The sequence below is a fragment of the Rhipicephalus sanguineus genome, chromosome 4 (genome assembly GCF_013339695.2).
Source record: "Rhipicephalus sanguineus isolate Rsan-2018 chromosome 4, BIME_Rsan_1.4, whole genome shotgun sequence".
Taxonomy (NCBI): Eukaryota; Metazoa; Arthropoda; class Arachnida; order Ixodida; family Ixodidae; genus Rhipicephalus; species Rhipicephalus sanguineus.
Window position 1 is genome coordinate 15,688,569 of NC_051179.1, and position 19,429 is coordinate 15,707,997.

At 48.4% G+C, this 19,429-nt stretch overlaps 2 protein-coding genes across 2 annotated transcripts in view; one reads left to right on the plus strand and one right to left on the minus strand.

Moving 5' to 3' along the window:
- Positions 1 to 3,613, plus strand: part of LOC119389477 (cytochrome P450 4V2) — a 52,224-nt gene extending 48,611 nt beyond the window's left edge. The window contains exons 10-12 of the mRNA XM_037656761.2: positions 898 to 964; positions 1,140 to 1,319; positions 2,276 to 3,613. Coding sequence (XP_037512689.1) covers positions 898 to 964; positions 1,140 to 1,319; positions 2,276 to 2,442 — 414 coding nt within the window. The 3' untranslated portion in view covers positions 2,443 to 3,613. The remainder of the gene's footprint in view (positions 1 to 897; positions 965 to 1,139; positions 1,320 to 2,275) is intronic.
- Positions 3,614 to 6,897: 3,284 nt separating this feature from the next.
- The window catches only part of LOC119389223 (retinal-specific phospholipid-transporting ATPase ABCA4), a 53,732-nt gene continuing 41,200 nt past the window's right edge, over positions 6,898 to 19,429 (minus strand). Inside the window, exons 20-23 of the mRNA XM_049415056.1 lie at positions 17,584 to 17,771; positions 15,905 to 16,078; positions 13,033 to 13,252; positions 6,898 to 7,424 (exon numbers count right to left, since the gene is read on the minus strand). Coding sequence (XP_049271013.1) covers positions 7,137 to 7,424; positions 13,033 to 13,252; positions 15,905 to 16,078; positions 17,584 to 17,771 — 870 coding nt within the window. The 3' untranslated portion in view covers positions 6,898 to 7,136. The remainder of the gene's footprint in view (positions 7,425 to 13,032; positions 13,253 to 15,904; positions 16,079 to 17,583; positions 17,772 to 19,429) is intronic.

The following is a 19,429-nucleotide window of genomic DNA, read 5'->3' on the forward strand; positions in this document are numbered from 1 at the left end:
TTCTGTGTCTGCGACGAATTCGGTTCTTTTTTTCACCAATATTCTAAAGGTCCCTCGCTTGTATCAAACGCTGACTACATAATACTTCCATCCACGTTGAAATCCACGGCATCAGCAAGATGGTAGCCTTCCAAGGGTCTCGCTGGGTGAATGAATACCTTGACATTCCATATCATGTTATAAGTAGTTTTCCGGAATTTTTGCAGCACACACATCAATCGAGCTTCGCACATGTGCACCGTTACCCCCCGAATGATATTAATAGCGCCGCGCTTTCCAAGAATTACTGTCCATTATCGCTCAGTAGCCTCCGCGATCAGCTCCAGCAACGACGCGCTGCCGAAGCTGACAGCGGAGGCCATGCCATCGCTCATATACAGTGACCACTTATTCCGAGGGGCGGCGTTGCCATCGACTTTCTCCTTCGAGATTTAATATGAGTCGAAGGGCGTTTTAGAATGGCAGAGACCAATCTTTGGGTCGCAGTAGAAACTGCTGGGTGTACCAACACCACACAGTGGCGCGTTTGCGAGTCTGCAGATGTTGTACCCTGAAGGTGAAATGAGTGTTGCTAACAATGTAGAAAGTGGTTGGCATAACATATACACTACGTTTTGTCTAAGCGCATGCAATAAATAAAGAAAGAAAGGAAAAAGAACATGCACTATCGTAAGGTGCCCGATGTGGCCGGATGATGTTTCAGTAGGCGGGCCCATCATCTTAACGGCAGCCATACGTCTTATGTGGTTTACGAAGATGACGTCACGTAGTGCTTGGCGTAGTGCTGCTTCACGTAGTGCTGCGTCACGTAGTGCTGCTTGACGCACGTCATACGCTTCTCTTTTGTGTTTAACGTGCCATCCTCTGGCTTTCTTTTTGTTTCTTTCACACTAACAGGAGAGCCACCGCTTATACCCACCTGTTCCGCTGATCGCAAGGAACACCGACGAAGACGCCGACATCCGTAAGTTTCGGCGTGCAATCGTTTAACACATCTTTATGGCAGTGGTATGACGTGACGTTTCTGCTGGGGTCACGCGTCACTTCCGCATGTGCTTGCGACCGGACGTTTTGCTGTTGCGCTCTTTACGATATGGAAACACGTGTGCCTAATCGCGCTTTCTGCTTGTCCTTTTCAGTGGGCTACCGTATTCCTCGCGGCTGCATGTTGGTGCTTATCCCGTACATGATGCACCGTGATTCGCGATTCTTCCCAGAGCCAGAAGAGTTTCGCCCGGAGCGCTTCCTGCCCGAGAACTGTGCCGGTCGGCACCCTTACGCTTACATGCCATTTTCGGCTGGACCGCGCAACTGCATTGGTACGCACGGATCTTTCATTCAGCTAAGCAACTGTTTCTTTGTGTTTTTATTATGACGAAAGCTTTATATGCCTAATCATTCGTTCTACCTCTAAAGAAAAAAAAAACTCCGTCGGTGTGTTAACACGAATGGTCCAAAAACACATGCGACCGCGAAGCGCGCGAGCAGCGTGCTCACTGTCTGCGAAAGTGTGAAGCCAAGGAGATAAAGAAGTGTTAGGAGGTCATGAAGAAAAACAGCTAAAAGTGGATTCATCTGTGAACTTGCCTTGCGTAAGCGTCTTAAAAACAGTGCTACCCACCACGGTGGTCTAGTGGTTACGGTGCTCGACTGCTGACACGAAGGTCGCGGGATCGAATCCCGGCCGGCGGCCGCATTTCGATGGAAGCGGAATGCTAAAGGCCCGTGTCCTTAGATTTGGGCGCACGTTAAAGAATCCCAGGTGGTCGAAATTTCCGTAGCGCTCCACTACGGCGTCCCTCATAACCGCAGTTTTAGGACGTAGAACCCCAACAATTATTAAAAACAATGCCAACAAACACTTTCGTGGATGCCTGATAGCTTTCGCCTTAAGTCGTTTTAGCGTTAAGGGACTTCGGGAATTTTTATGGATCGCAGAACACAAAGAAGTAGCCGGATAACGCGTCCAAACACGTAACTAACCAATATACAAATTTAATATTTCCTTTTAGAGTCCTTTTAAAAACGCTGCTCAGTTTCATCTCTGGTTTCTTCGGTGGGTAAGTTCCGCTTTCTTCGACACGTTTTAGCGCCTCAAGGTTGTATTTAAACAACCTACTGTACCGAAAGCCAATCACCAATCTGGTGATATCACTATTAGTCATGAGTGAGTATCTATTCCACCATTGTCTGAAATATACTGTCGCCCGTCATGCCATTTGCAATACAAATACGCACGACCGTGACCGTCGTCACGCTCCTCTTCTCTTTGCAGGGCAACGATTCGCTCTACAAGAGGAGAAAGTGGTGATATCCACAATACTACGTCACTTCCGTCTTCACAGCCCTGATCACCGCGACACCATACGGCTCACGTGGGGTCTGGTGTTGAGACCGGTGGATGGTCTCAGGGTGCAGTTCCTTCCGAGGAAGTCGGGGTAACGGTTTGTTGGGAGGACAGCTCAACATTTCCTACGTCGCACTGTGACGTCCACATAGCCAAAGGAAAACGGCGAGAGAAAGGAAAACGGCGAGTGACGCGTTGCTGGGGTGAAGCAACAAGTGGCTTCTCTTCCGAAGAACACGTGTATAACTGAACTCAATTTTACACATGTGCGATGCGACAAGAAAACGTGTAATCAGTGTAATCAATTCGTCGTCGGCATGGTTGAGATATATAGCGTACGATAGTACAGTAGCGTATACATCCAGAAAAGCGCGCCTGATGTGGAATTATTCATGCGGCATTAAGGTGTATTTATGGCTTCTGTGGCGACAAAATGCGCGCGAACTCAAGGCATCGAACACGTTTGCTGTATCATCTTGTATGTATGTATGTATGTATACACGCAATGCTCGGGCGATCTATTGTCGTTGATCCTAGTGCGATCAGATCACGATGCACGTGAGCACACAGTGCCTCTATGAAAGCTATATGCACGTTAAACCTTTCCCTCGTGCAAGTGTAATAAAAATAGAGTGGTAATGCCTCGTTTGCGATTACCGCGTGCACATGTGCGCGCCTTGTATAAGCAAAGCGTCATGCGTGCGCACACAGGATCTAGGAATGTGTGTGACCTTACAGGGCTGACGAGAGAAGGTGACGTCCTTCAATATCATTTTAATCGCACTCGCATATTTTGTAGCTGTCCTGTCAGCTTCTTCAGTGTAGCTCAAGTTTGGTCAGGTTATGTCAGTTATTTCTGAAGTCTTTTCACGCTGTTAAGGCTGGAAACATGCGCTTGTCTAAAACATCGAACGTTGGAGCTAATGCTGCAGGCGGGAGCACGTTGGTTGTGTTGTATGTTGTTCTGTATAATTTATGGGATAGGTAGGCATGGATTAGTCCCGATTTTCTAATGTTTCCCGCCGTTGGAGATGGAGGCGTTTTGAAGCGATGTGGACTTCGAAATGTCTACCATTCCTTAAAGTGTCTTTTCTTTTGCGTATGCAAAGAAAAGTACTTAGTAAGCTGGGTTCTTGCGCTGCTGAAGTCGAGGTTGCGGGTTCGATTCCCGACCACAGCGGCTGCATTTCGATGGAGACGATTGTAAAAAAAAAACCCGTGAGCGTAGATCAATTTGACCACGTATGGATAAGGATCCATACGTGGTCGAAATTATCCCGCAGTGCCCGGACGGCGTGCCCCATACATATTTTCGGTTTGGTACCCCAGATATTATTACTGTGTCTTACATGTGAAACACCTGTCAACTTCTTTAACTTATAAAAGGTCATTAAAACATCGACAAGTCTCACCTTCTCACACATGTAGCAGGTTACGCTACCACGCACAGCCACTCCCTAGGTGTAACCGCATACACTACACACGTCAAGTGTTTCAAGTATTCTTTCTTCCCGAGGATGATGGTGGAATGGAACAAACTTGCCAGCAAAACTGTGACACAGGATTCGCTATCACATTTCGGATATCACCTTCAGTGGCAAGCGTTTGCTGCTCTGCCTAAGATCGCTCGTGTGTTTTTCTTTTTTAACACGAAAGTGTTTTATGCCGGGGTCCACCAAGTACATCCGTCACGGATATGACGTTGATAAAATGGACGCCAACGGGGGAGAAAGAAAAAAAACCAAGAAAAAGATACCCCGCTGGGAATCGAACCCACGACGTTGCTGCCGCGACGGCAAGAGCCCAACGCCCTACCGACTAAGCTAACTCGGGAGATGCTAGACACGGCGCGAACGCGCCTTATATCTTTCACACATTCTCTTTCGCGGCGGGCGAAGCGAGGCGGTGCCGTCGTCTGTGACATGTGAAAAGAAGTAATGCTTCACGATCGACACTTACTAGCGCTTACTCCGAGATTGCACGCGATATCGGAGGTCATGGTTAAAGCGTCTCGATACCAGAGAGGTAGACTGGCCGCGCTGGCGTCGCCGAGGCACCCTTGACGCAGTTACGTTAGTTACGTTCTTTGCCTTTGGCTTGCGTGTTAGCGTGCGTCGGCTCATCTGAGTAGTGCAGCTTCCACGTGCACCAACGGGATTTCTCCGCCGCCGACTGCTTCGATTGCGAGAGCACCGACTAACAAAACTGCTGCAATACGCGTTTCAGAAAGGACGCGATTTCGACGGGCGAATGTCGTGCCTTGGTGGAGCGAGAGCAGCGCCTGCGAGACAGAGGCCAGCGGGACGCACGCGTTTGCGGCTCAGGCTACGAACCTCTACCTTCCGTGTTGCTGAAGTGCAGTGTGTGTTAGTGTATGCATGAGCACAGGCGTCGGCTACCCATTACTAGAAAGCGCACACCGTGCCGTTTCTCTCCTTAAAGGGGCCCTGCAACACCTTTCTTAGTTAATTGGAATAGTCTCATTATTGACGTATGACTCTTCACGAGTCATATGCCGCAAATTTTTTTCGAATCCGTCAAGTCTAAGTGGTGTTACCAAATTATAGAGATCACGTTCCGCAGCTTTCTCCCTCAACTCAACGCCGCGAGCGCGCGGAAAGCTAGGCAGCGAGTCGAGGGAGGGAGCCCAGAGGAGCGAGGCTCCGCCCAAGAGCGCCGGCGGAATTTTTTTCTTCATTTTTTTCTCTCTGACGTCTGGGCGCAACCACGTGGTCTGTGCCGCCACTTCCGGTCGGCTTGCGTCGTTCTCGTCGAGCGGAGCCGATCGCACTGTGTATCGCGCGTGCTTGAAAACTGCGCGTCGGTTTGGTAATGTTGGGTGTGCACCTCGAACGCCGTAGTGTTTTCATCGCTCTGCCAACCATGGAAGCAAACGTGCGCGCTCGTTTGGAACGAATGACAGCTGAGATCGGTTTCGGCCCATGCTCCGATACACCGCCTCGTAAGACGGCACAGGCAGACGACCCCGAAGCGCCGCCATTACCGGACGCCAGCATTGTTATCGCAGACACGCTGCGCCCCTGCCTCGGTCGGTCGTGAGAACGTGCCGACGATGCAGTTCCCAGCTGACGAGGCAACACTCGAACGGCTGCCACTCTCAACGGCAACCGGCGATGGTCAAAAGCACAGAAATATTCACGTTTTCGGCAGTGCGCATGGCGAAGAAAACGGAACCACGCAACTGCGAGCAGACGAGCTGTCGGTGAGACCGGAAGTGCTAATATTAATGTTTGTTCGGTGTTTTTAACGCGATAACAGAATATAAACATACATATTATCTACTTATTGAACTCAAAATTAACAACAAAAGTAATAATGAGGGTGTTATCGTGATTATAACATCAGCCAATGGTGGAACTGCCGACAATCACGTCATATTTTGCGGACTAATACATCATTTGTCGAGAGAAGAGGGAGCGATTTTCAGCTGACTTTGAGAATTTATTGTAAATTCCAGGCCGTGCGCATCGCTATAATATTTGGCTCGCGTGTTCTCGGGAGCCTCGACTACCGATCGGCAGCGTTTTTGAGCATGCTCGAAAAGTGTTGCAGGGCCCCTTTAATTGACGACGCTTTGAAGAAGTGCATACCGGATACCAGCGTTGATTATGAGCTTGTTGATATCATCCTTACGCGCGCGGGATTCACGATTCACTGTGTCCAAATATATGTTCACACCGTCAGCTACCACAACGATTTAATCATGATCATGGGCGGTAGTCGTCGCGGCAGAGGCATGCTGTCAACATGGGTGCATCCACGTCAGACGGTGCTGTAGCTGCCAAACACGAAAAGACATTGTACAAGCTCTCATATATCACTACACAATAATCACTACTTCTGTGAAGACACGTTTCACTTTCGTGTTATATCGATTCCTATGACGGAGGGATCAGCCATGTTTTTTTATGGGCGAAGCTCCTCTTAGTCTAACCTTGTCACGTCTCCGTTGTCCGGCGTAACCACCTTTGCAAACTGCCCACTACTTCGTCTTTGCAAACATCCCACTACGACCCATCACCAATCCATCACTTCACCGACCATAAAGCCGTTATAATGAAGGGGGAACAGAAGCCACGTCTAGCTACCACTTACGATTAATAAAATTTCTTGTACAAATATATGCAGTGTTTGTCACGTCTTTGACGATGTACTGGGCTATCGCTTTGATTACTGCTAGGCGGAACCACTCAAAATTTCACGGTGTAACCATGATTGCTTCAGGAGCTTCGCCCAAGCTCTTCATCATTCACCCGTGCATATGCTGTGAATTTTTTTTCTTCGTCTTAACTGATTGTCTGTTTCATTTAAAAATTGCTGGAATAACGTTGCTTGCCTTTTTGTTTTGTTTTTCAAAGCGCGTGAAGAAACTCATTGACTGTTTTCCCCCTTGTTATTTTTTCTGTTTTATGCACTTACATACGTACCACGCTGCCAAAATCTTGTATAATATCGCACTATCTATAGATAAATAAATAAATAAATAAATAAATAAATAAATAAATTAATAAATAAATAAATAAATAAATAAATAAATAAATAACGAACGAACGAACGAACGCTTTCCAACGAGGACAGCGTAAGTGCTTTTCAACAGTCTTTTTCCACACTTGAAGGGTGAGCGATAGAAATAATTATTATGCGTGAAAGATCTGTGTATTATATGCAACAGTCTTGTAGCGGCGCAGCGCAGATATGGTGCGAGCTCGCGCGCTGCAGGTGCTGTTCAGGCGCGCCTTGCCGCACGTGGCACAACGCGTCTTGACCGTCAGGCATTGCTGGCCTGAGGCGGTGGCGGCGCGCCCGCAGCGGCGCTTGCTCCGGGCGTAACGGCCTCGAGCTCCATGGGCGCTTTGAGCTTGTCGAAGTACTTGATCTCGATGGTGCCGAAGTCGACCATCTTCCTCTCGCGCGCGTATCCCAGGTAAATCTCGCCCAGCGACATGTCGTTCAGCAGGTAATCACCGAACTTCAGGCGCTTCTTGAGCGTCTCCAGGCCCTCGAACACCTCGCTCCAGTAGATGGCGTCGTCCCGGATACGGAACCAGACCTGGTCCTATCGTGTGTGCAAGATCTTGTAATTATGAAAAGCGAATTATCATAAACGACCTACATATAACACCATCGACCTTTGTCGGTATAGTTGAGCGCGTTGGTGCATAGAGTTTCCTACAATATTTACTAGAGGGAACTGTAGCGCTGCGATCGTTCAGCCACCATGGGAATGATGGGTAGTACATGGATTTGCCTGTATTTGTGCTTGCGGCTTCGAACTAACTTAGGGATTTGTTTGTTGCTGTATTTCGGCTTTTGTTTCGGATAAACGAATGGATCGTTGTGAACTTTGTGAACTGATTTGAAATGATGTCAAGGTGGTGAAGTGGAACTTCTGAACGTTTGCTGAACTTCGTGAACTTCGTTTTGCGACAAAGCTCCTGCAGGCCATACGGAGTCGAAGGAACGAAGTCTATGCAAACTTATGTACAGGGGTGGTCAAAAGTTCCCAGGCCGCAACGCCCGGCCGCAGAGCAGCGCCTCGCGGCTATCGGGGCGCCGCGATCGCAATCACGCATTGGCGCACGCTGGCGTCGAGCGTGTGCGTGGACGGAGGGGGGGGGGGGCGCATCGCTCTCCTTTCCTTGCTCTCCTTGATAAGAAAGCGACGTATAAACTTGGTGCGTCATGTTCCCTCACTGTCCGCTCTTCGATGTTTTAAAACTGTGCAGCGTGTAGCGAGGCGGCAGTCTTCCGTAAAACTGACGCATCATGATTGCGTGCGGCCACATTTGCTAGACACCATATACATCGCCGGTGTTTTGGGCTTCCAGAAAAACAATATGGTGCGTTTAACTTTCCATTGACACTGCGGTGGTTCTCTCAGCCGTCTGCGCAGGCCAATTCGCTGCATACGAACACCGTCGGAGCCTTATCAAGGAGAGCAACAGAGAGAGAGGGATACCTCCCCCCTTTCCACGCACACGCTGGACGCCAGCGTGCGCCAAGGCGTGATTGCGATGGTAGCGCCCCGATAGCAGCGAGCTGCTGCTCCGCAGCCGGGCGTTGCGGCCTGGGAACTTTTGACCACCCCTGTACCATATACCCATCATTCCCATGCTGGCTGAAGCGCCAGGCGTTGCAGTTCCCATAGATGTTAGCGCCAGATCTCTTTCTAGTGTATTATTAGGAAACTCTATGCGTTGGTGCACACAATCTCGGTGGCCAGGTGGCCAAAATTAATGCCGAGCCGCCCTATGGCCTGCCTCATAATCATATCATGGGTGTGGCCCGTCAAACTCCCAAAATTTCAAAGAGTGTAGGGCCGGGCGTGTTAATAAATCATGTTTAAAGGGTCATGAACCGCCCCTCGGTGCTGGCCAGAAAACACATGAGGACATGCATCGGAACGCAGACACTGCTACAGCTCAGCTAAATCTTGCAGTCGTGCGCGGCAAAGAGAGTTTACGCGCGGAGCGCGAAGTTGCCATTTTCTCAGGCGCCCTCTTTTCATACAGAGGCCCGTCCTCACTCTCTTCGGTAGGCGGGGCGCCTGCTGTTTGACGTCACACGATAGCCAGCATGCTATTGGCCGATAGCCGACATAAATCGAGAGGGGCGTTCGGATCAGATACGCTTCTTGCCACGGGGTGCCGCCACTTGCCGGCGCCGCGCACTCCATCACAGCGGGGGAGAGCGACCGCGTTTCATCACTCGCGCTCAAGGTCATGTCGCGCGCTGACGTCGCTTCTTTCCCCCGTGCCATCCCTCCCTGTGTAGCTTCCAATGCGCTCGTCGGGACGAGAGAAGAATTTATTCTAAACACATTTTCGACAAAAAAGGTAAGCCTCTGCAAATCTTGTATTTCCCCATTTATGAAGGTTTTATCCAATTTCAATAAAATTTACTTCGGACACATTGTCGACAAAAAGGTATAGCTTTTGCAAATCTTGTATTTCCCCATTTTTGAAGGTTTTATCCAATTTTAATCACATTTGGTTCGGATACATTTCCGACAAAAAAGGTGAGCCTATACCCTTTGCAAGTGTATGTCCCCTTCTGTGAAGGTTTTATCCAATTTTAATAAAAAAATGTACACATTTGCGACAAAAAAATAAGCCTATAGCCCTTGCAAACGTTGTACTTCCCCATTTTGAAAATTTTCATACAATTTTCATTATATTTATTCTGAACACATTTTCGACAAAAAGGTAAGGCCTTTGCAAATCTTGTATTTTACCATTTTGAAAGTTTCATCCAATTTTAAAATAGATTCTGGATGCGTTTTTGACAAAAAGTGCAAGCCTTTGCAAAAATTATATTTTTCGATTTTGGCAAGTTTCATTCAGTTTTAATAAAATTGGTTCTGGGTGAATTTTTGATGAAAAAGGTAAGCCTATCCTTTGGAAATCTTGTATTTCCTAATTCTGAAAGTTGCGTCACATATATTGTGTGTTTTAGCAGTGATGGTAATACCGTACCGTTTAAGGTATACGGTATCTCCGTTCGGTTATAAGTCTACCTCGATCCAAAAACCTTAGATGCGCGAGTTGCTCGATGCGAGCGGTAGCATGTTGGGATGGTTATTGTGGCTAATACAGGCCTTGCAGATTAAAAAATCGACGTCCCGGTCGACGACGGTACGTTGTTTCCTTACTTACCGTGCGGTATACCGGCACTGCTAAAACGCCCTTATGATTGCGGATGCATTTCTGCCGAAATTGTGTCAGCCTATAAATCTACTAAACAGTGAGAAGTCTTTTATATTTCGGTTCCGGAAAGTTTTATCATGGTTTCATAAAAATCACACATGGGTGTATTTTTATCGTCAATGGTAAGATGGCATATTGCTGGCGTTTTGGAAAGCTGGCATATCGCACACAGCAGAACAAAGGCAACATAAATTTAGCCGTACGACGGCGCGCACATACACGCACCCCCCCCCCCCCACACACACACACACACCGTTACTAGTTCTAGTAACGTTGACACACACACACGAGCTCTTTAACGCTGTCGGGTTAAAATTGACCGCTACGTTCGTTAAAAAAAGACCGAACATAACTCACAACAGCGGTGGTGTTAATAGCCAGTTATTGTCCCTGCTTCCCAATCGCAATGCGATTCTCCTCTAAATGAAAATTACGTACGGTTGCTTCGGGGTAGTAATGTGAACATTAAAACAATTCAAAAAGAAACGCACAAAAAATACTATAAAGTGCGATTCGAACAACCGTCATCGTAGTGGCAAACTGTCACTGCACAGTGCGCCGCAAAACCCGAGCGACGGGTGCGTCTATATTAGGTTGCATTTATTAAATGCGTTAGCATTTCTGCGCCCAATAAGCGATAAAACTATGTGTCCGACCGTCAGTGCCTCTATCATGTAAGGAAAATCGCTGTAAAGAGTACGCACACACACGTACACGCACACACATCTATCTATCTATCTATCTATCTATCTATCTATCTATCTATCTATCTATCTATCTATATGAAAGGAAATAAATTTTAACAGCGGTGCTGGATTTCGAACCTAAGACAGCATTCTCAGAAGGCGTGTTTTTTACGGACAAGAATGCACAAACCCACGCTTGGAGACAGCGAATACACACCACCCACATAAATGCGCGGTACAGGAGATTAAAAAAAAAAAAAATTAGAAGAACATGCTCTATGAAGACTGTTAAAATTTTTCGTGGTTGTGGATAAGCCACTGTGATTGCTTTCTGGCGATTCTGACGCACGCATGCGCAAATGAGGTATTCTGTTGGCGTCGCAGTTAGAATAAATAGTTGAATTACATCGCCGGACATTTCCCTCCCTCCTCTTTCTTTCTCACGTCTCTCTTGTGTGCGCTAACATAAATCACTTAGATGCATAGGCGTAGCCAGAAATCTTCCGCGAATCTTTCCTGAGAGTGTGGATTATACGCGAGAAAATACGGTAGATGTTATAGGTAGAGCCGGAACGCAAACGTAATGTCGTAACCATGCCACAGCATCCCCGAGTTCTCGTTTGTCTCGCTTTAACTAGCTCTACTAGTTTCTGTTTCGATTGTAAGTCGATCCCCCAACCTCGTATTTCAAATTTAGATAAAATGAGTCGACGTGCAATCGTGTAAATACGGTAAGTACTCTTACAGCGAGGCTGTCTTTGCGGACTTTGTGCCGTCGTCGGCCCTATTCGCTGAAAGAGGTCGCGTGACCCGAGGGAAAGGAGGAGCCGGCGAGAGGGGGCAAGGGAAGACCGTCACGTGATCGGCCGCGGAGAGGGGGTGTAAATGAATGGCGGAGTGACCAAATAAAACAAAAAAAATATTCCCTAGTGAGGTTTGAACCCGTGCCCTCACGAGCAGAAGACAAGTGCATTGAACACTGTGCTACACACCCGCCGTTGCATAACATTAATTTATGCGAACCATACAAACGCGAGAGGGGAATGGTCATTTGTCTCACTCGCCCCTCACCTCTCGCAGCGAATCACGCGCACGTCTTCGGGCGTCGTTCTCGCTCAAACATTTTCATGTTCATTCGGAGCGGCCGGGGTGCGCCCGAGACGGCGAGCGCTAGCGACGATACGACGGCCGCGACGCTGCCGGTCGTTTCGCCAGTATGAGGTTACGACCAGAGACGCTTATCACGAGCGAGCTAGGTGGTATTATAAAATACTCAGTGAAAACTTTGCTGAAACTTGGGAGAAAAATGCATTGCCCCATAGAGTTTCCTAAAATTAACTAGAGGGGACTCTGGCGCTGCGATCGCTCAGCTGCCATGGGAATGATGGGTAGTACACAAATTTGCCTAGTCTTCGTGCTTGCGGCTTCAATCGTACTTGTGGCTTTGTTTATTGCTGTGTTTTGGCGTTCGTTTGGGATAAAAGAATGGATCGTTGTGAACTTCGTGACCAGCTTTCATTTGGTGAGCCCAAAAAAGTTAAAGTGGTGGAGTGGAACTCCTGACTTTTGCTGAACTTTGTTTTGCGACAAAGCGGATGCAGGCGACGCCCAGCCAAACGGAGCCAAAAGAACGAAGTTTAGACAAATTTGTGTACTACCCATCATTCCCAGGCTGGCTGAAGCGTCATGCGTTGCAGCTCCCATAGACACTAGCGCCAGAGTTCCCTCTAGTAAGTATTGTAGGAAACTATATGCATTGCCCGACGAAAGGGGCGACCGCTTCGCTGTCCGATTATTTTTACGGCGTGCAACTGGCTGGATTTTTTTCTGTAGCGGCATACTTCTGTAGATGACTAAATACATCAATTACGACAGTAATAACAGAAATTAAATCAACATTCTTAATTGAGGATACAGGAGGTGCTCTCAACACAACGCTCTGCAGTGCTCGTGCGGTGACCTCAGACAGCACGTGCACTCGCATATTGTTTCACTACGCTCTCATATACAGGGCGCATAAGTGGATGAAACGTTAAATTGCCACACCCACGTGATAAACAGCTACAAGGCCCCCCGCAACACTTTACATCTATAGATGTGTGTAACCTACGACAGGAGAGAGTGCGAGCGTGTGTGTATACAACTACGTATAAGGAACACGCACTAGACCATGTAATATAATATATAGGGTGCGCAAGGTGGGGTTAACGAGGAATATCGTCAAGGGGCGTGCGATTGAACGAAGAAGCCAGGGAGAAAGATGGGTGAGCACCTTTCGGACTTCGGCGATCACGGAGTTGGGAAACATGTCGCCGACGGCGCGCGAGATCATTTTGGAGACCTTCTTCCCGTGCTGGTCGCTGCTCATCTTGATGACCACGTTGCAGCGCTGGCCGCACGTCTGCTTGATGTCGACCGTGCGGCCGACAACCATGAAGCTGCCGTACGATAGGATGGCCAGCCGGTCGCAGAATATGTCACTCTCGGACATGCTGCATCAGGCATACCAAGTCTGTATATTAGAATAGATGCTGTATAGAGGAGGCCCCTGTGAGCCCACTTGGAGGTCAAGTCACAAAATAGCGCTGTTTATCCATACGATTGCTGTCGCTGGTCGTAATAATGTCACAGGCTGGGAACTTAGGTTCTGCAAAAGCTTAGATTGAGGACGGGAAAATGACGTAAATAAACAAGGGAAGTACAAGCACATGTTCTTTAGCGCACGTAGTATGATAATTTCAAGCTTCGGACACATAACGATGTAAAGTCGATAAAAGCTCAAAAATGTTCATGTACACACTCAACGGAAAAACATTGGCACAAACGACCGGTGGTCGGAGCGGCAAGATTGCGACGCGCGGCGCTGTTTTTCCCGAGCACGCCTATATCGAGATTGCCAAGCACATTCCATTTTTCAAAGCAGGGGTGGCCGGCGGAAAGCACTCCAACAAACAGCTTTTTCGTGGCAACAGCGATAAAGATACGGTTGCTCGCAACTCCCGCGAAAAAAAGAAAAATATATCATGTGCATAGCCACATCTGCCGATAAGCAATAAACAAGCGCTTCTTTAAGATATGGGCTCTCGGATGGGCCAACAGCAAGATTGGGCTGCTTTCCGCCGGACCGCGGGCCACCCTTGCTTTGAAAAATGGAATGTGCTTGGCAATCTCGCTATAGGCGTGCTTGTGCTGAGCAACAGCTCCGCGTGTCGCGACTTTTCGGCTCCGGCCGCCGGTCAGTGCTAATCTTTTTCCGTTGAGACTGTACATCAGAATAAGGATCAGCGAACACGTTTCCTGGATCATATCGACAAGACGATTAAACGCCGTCACAGCGTCACGTCTAGCAGAAATCCCGACTTGACGTCTTCCCAAGGCGTCTTTCAGACGTCAAGAGGCGGTACGGCAAAGGCAACGTGTAGACTTCCTGGCAGGACGTCGGCAAGATGTCATTACAGCGCGTCTTGTAGCTGTCACGTGCGAGACGTGCCGATATCCTTTCAGACAGCGCAGGAACGGGACTACCATTTGGAAGCACTGCAGAAACCGCGAAGTGGACGTTTTCTATTTTATATAGTCGTAGACGTTAGTTCATTTAGACTGGCGACAGATGCCTAAACAACGTTTTGTGTTCGGTAAATTACGACACTACGATGGACAGACAGGGAAACAAGATATAGCTAAAGGAGACGTAGAGTGGAATCCCGCTTACACGACTTTGTATACGTCCTTCTGGCTAATACGATATTTTCCCTGAGCGAACGTCGATGAGAGATGGCGTGTCCAGAACTGGGCACTTTGCTTTGTCGCCTCCGTCAGCGGAGACGCCGAGCGCGATGCCCGCAAATGACGCTGGTGCGGGACGGGATCGCGCGGCCACGAGCGGCGAAAGGGATTTAGTTAAGCCGTCGAAAAGTGCAGTGGTGGCTTGAACTTTCGGCGGCGAGCGCCGGCGCGGAGGCACGGCGGCGTGCGTCATCGGGCTGCGCACATAACAAGCATGGAATGCAAGGCACAGGCGGCCGCCGCCACCACGATTTCAGTGTTTCCGTGACCGCAAGTCGGATGCAGTCGAGCCATGATTGGTCCGCGCTCCTCGTCTGCGTTGGCAGCTTCCGCAACGGGCGGCTGGACGCCGACAGAAATCAAGAGCCCGCGGCTTGATCGGAACGATTCTCTGGCCGCCGGCCTCTAGGCGGTCACCGCCGGACGGCGGGCAGCCGCTTTTTAACGCGATAGCCTTAAAGAGCTCGTTTCAAAGGAATACCGATTTCAGCGTCGGCGTCGTTAGTAGTGAGCGAAAATTCGAGATAGGTGCTAATAAAGAAATAAAAATAAATAAATTTAATTAATTAAATTATTCGGTACGTGTGGGAATCGAGCCCAGGTCTTCCGCGTCGCAAGCAGGTGTCTTACCACAGTCGTGCCACTGTTTTAAAAACTGTTTCCTAAAAAAAAGCCCTATACGAATTTCGTGTATATAAGTCTCCTTAACGCATGTAATATTGCGTGGCAGAAGCATAGAATCGCGCCAGGCACCAAAGTATGTTAGTTGTGCAAGGAGTTGGTGTTTTAAAGGCCCACCCGTTACAAAGCGCTCACGCATAAAGTTATCTTCATCAGTAGCAACATCGTCAACAAAGTTTGCAGCTGCGCGTGTTGACTTAAGGACGTGTATGTAGGTAATTCAATTCGCAAAAGGAAGAATTATGGCGTATAGTGGGCACTTCGCAGGAGTCCTTGCAGTATAGGCATTCTATATAGTTTGAAATGGTCAATGTTATACGCGCACAGACGTTCCTTTCCTTGGGGCACGGCTGAGGTGTCCATCGAGAAGCGAAGCCCGGCTAGCAATTGAGAAGGCGATGCGAACGAGACCAGATTACGCTATCGCGTTTTACTCTTGAAGGCGCTGAAGCGCAAGCGTGCTCGAATTTTTTTTTCGCCGAGTAATCGCTCCATCTGGGTGGGTCATCGATTTCCATAGTGCGTGATTTGTCGTTGACTTTTTACTTGCGCCCATGCTTTTGTCTGATACCGAAATAAATATTAATTGATCGATTTCTTTAATGATTGATACTATTGCGCGGAAACGCTCATTATGCATATGGAAGCGTCGTTGGTCACACACGGCAGCAGCTCACCGGCGCGAGGTGAAAAGCACGGTGAGGTTGCACTCGTCGTGCACTTTCCCCAGCGATTGGAACAGGCGGCTCCTGGCGGCCGGGTCCACACCCGCCGTGCATTCGTCCAGCACGAGCACGGGCGGCCGACCCGCCAGCGCCATGGCCACGGTCAGCTTGCGCCGGTGCGTGCTTCTGCAAAACCGACACGTCGCCTATTACATATTTTTAAAGACGATAGTCTTCCTTGGGATACTTGAACGCAGAAATTTTGGTCTGTCTGTCTGTCTGTCTGTCTGTCTGTCTGTCTGTCTGTCTGTCTGTCTGTCTGTCTGTCTGTCTGTCTGTCTGTCTGTCTGTCTGTCTGTCTGTCTGTCCGTCACACGGTTAACAGCCACCCCAGCCATCTTAAACTGGCAGCTGCGTTCATACTTGTGAACATTTTCGACAAAAAGCAAATATTACGCACATCTAAGGCGCAACATCAATACGTAAGTATTAGGTGGTGTGTTCCTTTACTACAAAATACATAGATACGTAATGCTAAAGACCCTATAGTGTTTCTTAGGCTGCGCTGAAAATGCGACGCTATGCACGAAAAAACAACCGAGCGGCCGCGGATGAGACCAGGACTCGTGTAGTACGGCCGGCAGAAGACTATCGTCTTTCGACGACATTTGCAGCGAAGCACGCAGATACGCGGCCAATTTTTTCGACTTGCATTGCTTGATTACGGCACCGGACGGCGATCGCCTTGAGGCCGGCGCCATGGCGTATATAGGGTGGCAGGCCACCGCTCCTTAGCCGAAAAATCACTCCATGTGGAAATTTCTCCACTGGAAATCGCTCCAACTACAACCACTGAAGCGCTTACACGAAAAACTACTTGGACTTATATTACTGGATTAGTTTCAAAAGAACATAAAGGGCATAATTAACTTACTAACAAGATTACGTTTATTAAAATTTTAATGTTCACTTCAAAGACATTTTTTATTCGTGAATTGGACCTGGTTCATCCGAGCGGCCAATTTCTGTGGCTGGCATCGGTTTTGAGATGCGCGCTCCTTCATTCAACGACAAAAGAGGCTGGTGTTAACTCTCCCCTCACTGTTTAAAGGGACACTAATGAACAAAACGATTTTTCTCGCATTAGTAAAGCAGTCTTCCACGATACCAAAAACACCACGCTTGCTGCGAGAAGACGCTTAATAAGCGAGAAAACGAGCAAAAAGAAAATACAGGTGGCGACGCCACCTTGGAATTTCCGCACCATTTGCCGTGACGTCACATATTTTTGACCGCGCCCGCTTGGGCCTACGTAGTTCCTAATCGGTTAAATCGAAGTACATTGTCCTCTGAGGGGGCCAAGGACTCGACATAACGAGTTTGTGGAAATTTCGTCGTGCCAGTAGCGCCAAAATACGTTAAATACTCTTTCAAATCTTTTACGTCACGAATTACAAAGTTCGGCGCGAAATTTAAAAGTGAAACTTTGAACTTGGTTTTCTCCGCTAATAATAAACCTATGGTGGTGAAATAAACTGCACAAGAGTTCTACGAGCACACTTTATCAATCTAAACCAATTCATTGTTTCTCTTTAGTGTCCCTTTAAGGAGGCGGCATGCTAACAAAATAGAGCGTGATCATCGATAGCTCGCGTTCATATCTCAACGCGGTGACGCTTCGAGTGGCTTACGAGCAGTTGTAGATCATGAGTGAGAGCGCCTTGCGCAGTCCGAAGCGAGAGTCCAGGTAGCGCACTTCGGCCTGCAGGTCTTGCTTCTGCACGCCGCGCAGCCGCGCCATGAGAAGCACCAGCTCTTCGCCCGTGTACTTGTCCAGCAGAGGGTCCTGTTGGGGGCAGTATCCCACCTGCTGCTGGTACTGCACGCGCCGTCAACCGAGGTTATAGCTGCTGTAGAGACAAAAAAAAAAAGTTATGCAAAACGTCGTCATCGCGTGATGGCGTAATGACGACGTCAAAAACACCAAGTTTTGTGACGTCATCATGACATCTCTATGACGTGATACGATGAAGCAATCAGATTACATCGTCGCTTGGTCAAAGGTGGGCCGATCACGGAGGCAGTGCAAAACCAGGTGAGGAGCAGAAAGCTTTCGGAGAGGACGAGATAAGATCAATACATCGACTGAGAAGGAAAATAAGATGGCTTTCGCATTGAAGTCGCTTTAGGCGACCGCGTAAGGGACCCTGTGAATTCTTCTTCGTATTATTTTTATATAGTTGGTGTACTAGCATTCAAATAAAGCGATCGCCCACTCACCCCCTACCAACCACTCTCTTTGCGAGCACTGTTCGTTAAAGATTACCTGAGACGCACGTAACAAAAAAAAAAATGTCTATGCGTTTGAGCAAGAGAATCAGTGCAGGATTCGGGCAGCAAATTAATGACTTGGACGGACCCTGTGATTTTAGGAAAGTGTAAGGGCCGATGCTAGGTCCTATAGCTAAAGATCCTGTCTTAGGGCTATTGGCCTCGAGATCTTGGAGTGGCGCCCTCTCGCGTGTGACGTCAGAGGGGGGCTCCGCTTTCAACCGCGCTGCAGCAGCCGCTGCTCCTGTATGCGGATCGTCTGCTTCAGGCGGGAACTTTGTCGAACGAACAACCTCGCGACAGTCAACTAACGTCTACAACGAATGTTTTCGAGTGTAATCTTGAACTTGTTTTAGTTGCGGCCCAATCGACAGGGCCGAGAAATCCCCCTGATGGCCGACGAGTACACCGATGCCACCGACCGCATTGCTGCTAAGAAAGTGAAACTATGTGTGAGTGTTCCCGCTCGTTATCTTGTTTCCGCCGTACGATACTAATTATTTTGGGTGTTTCTTTCGATATTTAAGTAAGCGTGCCGTTCTCCAGCATCTACAAGTATGCAGATAAAGCTTGTGAAATGTCGCGGTGCCTCATCGAGGGCGAGGCGGTGTACGACGCAGGCCACGTTGTTGAATGCGCGGTCGAGGTCGTCAACGGAGATCGCATCACCGTCGCAGCTCTTGTCCTGCAAGCCAGTGCGCAAGTGCCGCCTTGTTGCACACCCCCTGCCGATGCCCATGATCGCAGTTTGTCCTGTAATGTTGGTTCAGTGAGAAAGCTATTACGTGGTAGTTGATATTGATACCGCACAGGGCCGTCGCATGGGTATTAGAATATAACAAATAATTAATCGATGATTATACCACGCACAGGTCCACAGAGATTAACGTGGAAAAGACAAGCTGGGTCCATTTTCGCGCCACGCAGCCTAACGAAAAGCTTAAAGAGCTCCGCTTTTAAAAAGGTGTCTGTACTGCCTCAGGTGAAAACTTTTAGAGAATGTGCACTAAACAGCAGCAACAGGTTTCGCTTATGACTTCATGATAAGCAGTCCGCTAGGCGCGCGCTTGCCTTCCTAAGTAAAATACGTATGTACACAATTCAAATGCAGCCGCAGTCTCAGATATCCTGCGCCGCTCAGCTGAGCTCACGAGGCGCGCTTACGTGCGAGGCAATTCGGAGGCCGCGTCGTCGGCTCCTTGTCTA